The sequence below is a fragment of the Volvox carteri genome, assembly GCF_000143455.1.
Source record: "Volvox carteri f. nagariensis unplaced genomic scaffold VOLCAscaffold_52, whole genome shotgun sequence".
NCBI classification, from domain to species: domain Eukaryota; kingdom Viridiplantae; phylum Chlorophyta; class Chlorophyceae; order Chlamydomonadales; family Volvocaceae; genus Volvox; species Volvox carteri.
Window position 1 is genome coordinate 280090 of NW_003307595.1, and position 6566 is coordinate 286655.

The 6566-nt window shown below is 64.6% G+C and overlaps 1 protein-coding gene across 1 annotated transcript in view; it reads right to left on the reverse strand.

Annotated features, from left to right (window-relative positions):
- The window catches only part of VOLCADRAFT_106840 (uncharacterized protein), a gene marked incomplete at its 5' end in the record, with an annotated part of 24561 nt that overhangs the window by 2817 nt on the left and 15178 nt on the right, over window positions 1-6566 (reverse strand). Inside the window, 11 exons of the mRNA XM_002955504.1 lie at window positions 303-474; window positions 610-652; window positions 1037-1274; window positions 1684-1827; window positions 2247-2387; window positions 2626-2775; window positions 3153-3376; window positions 3537-4190; window positions 4538-4853; window positions 5042-5943; window positions 6306-6508. Coding sequence (XP_002955550.1) covers window positions 303-474; window positions 610-652; window positions 1037-1274; window positions 1684-1827; window positions 2247-2387; window positions 2626-2775; window positions 3153-3376; window positions 3537-4190; window positions 4538-4853; window positions 5042-5943; window positions 6306-6508 — 3187 coding nt within the window. The remainder of the gene's footprint in view (window positions 1-302; window positions 475-609; window positions 653-1036; window positions 1275-1683; window positions 1828-2246; window positions 2388-2625; window positions 2776-3152; window positions 3377-3536; window positions 4191-4537; window positions 4854-5041; window positions 5944-6305; window positions 6509-6566) is intronic.

A 6566-nucleotide genomic window follows, 5' to 3' on the forward strand; every position in this document is an offset into this window, starting at 1 on the left:
GGGGACGGGGGCGGGGGAAAGGAACCTTAGGGTAGAGACCTTACGGACGGTGGTGGTGAACGTGGTTGTTGAACGTGGCGGGTAGGGGGGAGGGGGGAGGGCTTTGTCATGGCAGAGGAAGACTCGGGAAACCACAACTGACAACTGACAACACTAACGGCCGCCATGCGCCGCCCCAAGCGGTTCACCGGTCACCAACCGAGGTAAGCCCCGAGACGGGGGGCTGTGTACATGCTTCCCCTGAACACCTTTTACACCCCAATAACCCCCCTACACACACACACACGAGTTTGCTGCCTCACCTGCCCGGCCTGCGGAATAACGCTCTCGCACGAGTCCGGCATACCCGGGTCCGCCGGTTGCTGCCGTACAACCGTCTGGCTCTCCACCGCTATCACCCCCACCGCCAAGCCGCCCAAACGAGCTCGGCCCGTCACCACCGTACGAGCCCAGCCCGCCTGGCTCTCTAACCAGCTGCCCCGGTCGAACAGTCCAGACTGCCAACCGCCACAACCGCCACCACCGTTGTAACCGCTGCTGTCGGGAGTGACGTGGCCGCTGACGGCGCCGCCGCCATTGCTGCCGTTGCCGTTGCCGTTGCTTGTGGACGAGGCGGCGGAGGAGGGGGGAGCAGGTCGGGGCGCCTCGCGACCTGGGGGGGGAGGAGGAGGAGAAGGAGGAGGGGGGTTCGGCGTCGAGGAGAAGAAGATGATGACGAAGAAGGGGGAAAAGCACCCGGATTGAAGCACCCACGGCCGTACAACGCAACCCTTTTACAGCACTCACAAAAACACACATACACACATACACACGTACACACACAGCCACAGGCTGCGTTGTCATCGCCACGTCCTTGCCCACTCCTCCTCCAACTCCCGTCCCAGCTCCTCCCCCCTTCACCTCCAACCCCTCGAACATCCAGAGCCCCCCCCCACACACACACGCACATCCATAACTCCCTTCTTGCAACTCCATACACATAGTTTTTGCAACACACCACATACATACATACACACACACAAACACCCGCACTCACCCGCGATGGCCGCCCGGGGGTCCAGCTTCTCCCCGGGCCCCGGGCTGTAGCCAATGAGGCGGGTGACGGGGTCGGCTGTAGCCAGCTCAGGAGGCGGGGCGCCCAGTTGGGTCGGTGCGTACGACAGCAGTTGCAGTACAGTACGGACCCCCTCCAGGTCATCTGCCACCACGTGATGCGACACTCCATTCACCCCCATAACCCGCGGACCCCCCAGCTGCATGTGGCTGGTGTATACCTGTGACATGGTGGCATGGTGTGGTGTAGTGTACGACAAAGGTGAGAAAGGAGGTCGTTGAACCGTGTTGTACAAGCGATCGGTACGATCGCCGTGAATCCGTGAGTGGAGTGGAGTACGGGTTGGGAAATTAGGTGCAAACTAAAGACAGATGTCCAAAACACACAATACATACATTTCCATTTACAATACATACCGTTTCAAATACCCAGACGCTGCAACGCATTCACCCGGCCATAAACCTCCCCCTCCTACCCTCTGACCCCGGTCCCGGTCCCCCTCCCCCATATACACGTACACATACTCATACACACACGCACCCTTTACCCGCCCACTACCCCCTCACCGACACGCTGTGCCCTCCACACACACAACCCCCCCCACTCCCCCATCCCCCCCCCCAGCTCACCTGCCTCCCCAGCAGCTTATTCAGCGCCGCATACCCGGTCAACACAATGGGCTGATCCGCCCGCTGCACGCAGCGGCGACCCAGGCGAGCAAGGTAGGCGCCAATACCCACAGTGCGCCCCGAAACCAGCGTCACCGTGTAGCCCTCCCGCCAGGCGCGACAGAAGGCGGAGGCGATGGCGGCGCTGCCGGACAAACACTCCACTCCGATGCCGTCTTCGAGCCCCACGACGTCGCGGATGGCGAAGTGGAGGGCGCCATCGGGGGCGTGGACGGGCTGGCCACATGCGTGTGCGTGTGTGTATGTGTGCGTATATGTGTGTGCGTGTGTATATCGAGGGCGGGGGAAAAGAGGGGGGGAGCTTTTGGTCGGGGTCGGGTTTTAAGTGGTGTGTAAGCGGATGCGCGAGGTGAAAGACCTGACCGGACATTTATTTCCCCCCGCTCCGTCCTGCCGTACCGTACCGTGCCGCGCCGTGTGGTAGCAGAAGAACCGTGTCATGTTAAACCCATGTATACTTCCCCTTCCCCCCTCCCCTTCCCCCTCCCCCTCTCCTCCCGCACCTCAGCCCGCAGTACCGGCGGTGCCCCCGGCGGTGTCTCCGCCAGCAGCCGCCCGTAGTCGCCCTCGCTGAGGTACAGGTACTCCCACCCCAGCTCGGGTTGGGAGGGGTCCCGCCACTGCACCTGCAGGCAGTCTCGGACCTGGGGGGGAGGGGGCCGAGGGGGAGGGGGGGTTGAGGAGGACGTATGGTACAGCCTCATGGTGGATCACATAACGGGAAGTAGGAAATAGCGCACACTAACGTGATGAAACCCCAATGGCCCCAAAAGCTCAGTAGAGCTCCAAACGAAGCCAAGCTTGCACCTTTACTTATATCCCTAAGCCACTGGTCCAATCCGCCCCGCTCCCCCCCCCCTTTACCTCCGTCGCCAGCCCCACCCTGGCTCCCGCATTGGCCGCCAGGTACAGCAGCGGCAGCCTCTCCTCCAGGGAGGTCTCCACGGCCGCCCGGAACACCGCGTCCTCCGCGGGGCTGAAGGAGCCGCTGCCCCACGTGATGTCGTTGGCCACCGCGATGACGGAGCGACCCTGCAACAGGGGGGGGAGGGGAGAGCAACAGGGGGGAAGGAGGGGGAGTCATTTGCAAGGATTAAAGGAAACACGGAGTGGTGAACTGCCGGCGCCCTTTTTCACCCTCCACACACCTGATATCACAAATGTCAACCGAAATACATACATACATACAAGACAGACAACGTTTCTAACGAATCTTGGAAAAGCCCAATAAAGTCCTCCAAGGCACAAACACCCTCCCCCTCCCCTCACTCACGCCCCCGCTCCTCCTCCCTTCACCCCTCCAACCCCTCCCCACACACACCCGTACACATCCCCCCACCTCCCGCACCCCGCACACCATACACTCAAATACACACATACACACACACATACACACACACGTACCCCACCTGCGAGCACTCCGGGCTGTGCAACGTCAGCTGCCACACCACCATACCGCAGTCATTCCCCCCTATGGCGGGGCGGCCCGGGGGGGCTCTCCGCAGGCGGGGCGGGTTACGGAAGTCCGCGCACGGCCCCGCACCCCCCGGGGCGCCCGGAGCGGCCTGCGGGGGCAGCACCAGCTCCACGGCCTCCACCAGGCGACCGGAGGGGGGGGAGGACTTTGGCTCACCTGGAGCATCAGAACGGGAGGAGGGGGAGGGGGAGGGGGGGGTAAGGGGGGGGTAAGGGAGGAGGTGTGATAATCACACGCAGGCACACCCACCCACACCCACACCCACACGCGCGCGCGCACGCGCTCGAACCCATCAACCATCACTCGGCCCACTTACCCGCCGCCGCGCGGGCGGCCCACAGATCCCGCAACGCCGCCTCAAACACCGCCGGAAAGTCGTACACGTACGTCACGTTGTGCCGCCGCGCCGCCAGCCGCTTCTGCTGCAGCGGCTCCAGGGGAGGGTACGGAGAACCCACCACCATCCCCGCCAGCGCGCCGCCACCACTGGCGGCAGCTGCGGCGGCGGCGGCAGAGGCGGCGGAGACGGCCGTGTCGTACGAGGCCGCTAAACCACCGCCGCCACCGCTGACACCCCGCGGGTGCAGGAGGTAGCTGTGTGGGGCGAAGTAAGGGAGTGTACGACCATGGTGTACGGCAGGATGGTGTGCTTGCACGTGCACGTGGAAGGGCACGTGATGGGAGTGGCGGCCGGGACCCGTCAGTGCGCCGTCGGCACCGCTAGCCTGCGTGAGCACGACAGGGTACAGCGCCGCGGGGACGTATACACGCAGCGGCGGCTGCGGCGCAGTAGCAGCGGCGACCGTGGCGCCAGCCGCTGTCGCTGCCGTCGACATCGACGTCGACGACGGCGATTGCAGTTGCCTTCGCTGCTCCTGAGCAAGCTGCTGTTGATTCTGTTTGTACTGCTCGTACTGCAGCTGGAGAACCTCGCGGTACACCTCCACGTGCTCCTCGCCTTGCTCATGACCTGACGGTTGTCAGTTGGCCATGGGGACGGTTTTCGGTTAGCATCCTCGAGACCTTGCCTAAGGACAGTCCTTCCTTGCCAAGCAGGCTGTGCCGTGCCAATGTCCACCCCCGTCTCCGCACACGGACTGGTTCGGACCCCCTCTACCCTGACTGACTTCCTGCCCCAAACCCCCTCCACCCCTCCGCCCCTCCGCCCCGCCGCCCCGCACTGACACCAGCATACACCGGTTCAGCAACTGCGGCTGCTGATGCACCCCGTCAAGGCACTCCGCTAACTCTATATCCTACCCCGGTCATCCCCTCCCCCCCCCATACCCCGCCAGGTCTACCCCGCCTCCCACCTACCCGTAGGCATGGACACCACCACACGCCAGGCCCCCTCCCGGAGTGGACCGCGCAGTCGCGTCTCCCACACAGAGACCGCCGCCTGGCGTAGCGCGCCGCCGTGGCGAGCAACCAGCGCCGCCGCCGCCGAGCGCAGCGCCGCCGCCACCTTGGCGTCGTCGCGGCCGCCAGGGGGCAGCGGCAGCGGCGGCAGTACGGAAAGGAACAGGTGCGTCCAGTCGGGACGAGCGGCCGCGGCCGCGGCAGCGGCCGCGTCGGCGGCGGCGGCCGCTGACGTGGCGGGTGCGGCGCGCTGCAGCTCGTCCAAGCAGTTGGTCTGCGGCGGAGACGACCGAGATCACCATCACTATCACCATCACTATCACCATCACCACCACACCACCACACCACCACACCACCACACCACCATCGGCAACGGCAACACCCAAATACATCAAAGCCGTTCTTGCTTTGACTTCTGCACCTTCCAGTACTTCTCGCCTTCCCACTCGCTCACTCACTCACCAGCGACTCCTCCAGCTCTTGCATCGCCGCCGACGCCACCGCGTCGCCGTTACCGCTGTAGCTCGCCGCCAGCAGCGCCGGATGGCCCAGACTGCGCACTAGGCCCCTCACGAACAGCCGCCGCAGCGGCGCCGACCTGGCGTCGCGCCGCTCTACCGCCGTGTACAGGTGCCATTGACGGTTGCGGCTAGGACGGTACATCAAACCACTGCCGCCGCCTGCAGCTGTGGCGGCGGCGGCGGCGCTGCCGCCTCCGGCGGCGGCACTAAGGCTGGACAGCTCCAGCAGCGTCGCCGTCACAGGCTCGACGGCGGACATGAAGGTGTCTGGCTGGAATGCGCCATTGTCCGCCCCCACAGGCGCTGAAGTACTGTCTGCCGTACTGGCGGCGGAGGCAGGGATCCAGCGCCAGCCGAGGCGCAGCGGGCAGGCAGTGGTGCCTGGCGCAAGGAAGCTGACAGCGCCGAAGCCCAGTCGGCGCAGCGTCGCCGCCACCGCTGCCACCGCCGCCGCCACGGCGGCGGCGGTAGCGCGGCTCAGCTCTACGCCCTGCTCCGCCGGCGGCAATAACGCATCCAGCGCGGCGGCGCCGCCTGCGGTGCCGCTGTCCGTACTGAGACATATCGGGCCCGGAGGCGACGGCGTACGGCTGTGGCGAGGCGCGCCGCCAACCCCGTTGCTGGCGCCGCCGCTAACGGCCGAGATCGCCACATGTAGCGTGCCGACACCCGCGGCGCCGCCGGCGTCGTCGCGCAACTTGTTGAGTACGGCAGACAGCGCCGTCACGCCGGCGGGCAGCACCGCCAGGCGGTCCAGAAGGAGGAAGGCACCCATTCGCTGTCTGGGTGCAGGGGTGTTGGCGGCGGCGGGATCGTCGTACAACCAAACCGCCAGATGGACACCTGTACGGCATTACACCAGGAAGACCACAACGCCGTCACAGGCCCCTCACAAGGCGCTTCGTGGCTGCTGCTGCTGCTGCAGTATACCATGAACAGCAAATCCCGCAGCTAGGCAAATCAACGTATGCAAGTACGGGGATTACCCCATTCCGTTCCATCCGGCCCCCGGGAAGCTTCATTAGGCACATGCTGACACGTGGTATAAAATTGAATAAATATCAATATTTTACTACATTAAACAAATAAATAAAATGTAATGTCTTATATAAATAAATAAATAATATAATGACCAGCTTCTCCTTCACCTCCCCCACTCGCCTCCCCCCCCCTGTAACCCCCTCGCCTCCCCTCCCCGCCCCTACCCTCCGGCGCCCCCTGCATGACGGGCTCTCTAAGCAGGAAGGGCGCGTAGAGGCGCTTGATGTAGGTGAGGGCGGCCCGGCGGCGCAGCAGCGCGTGTGCCCCCGTGGCATCCACCACCAGACCCGCCAGAGCGTCCTCCACCGCAGCCGGGGCGCCAACCAGCCGGTCGATCTGGTCTTCAAGACCCGGAACCACGTGCACACTGGAGGGGGGAGGAGGGAGCAGGGGGAGAGTGGGGAGGGGGCAGAGTAAATACACAT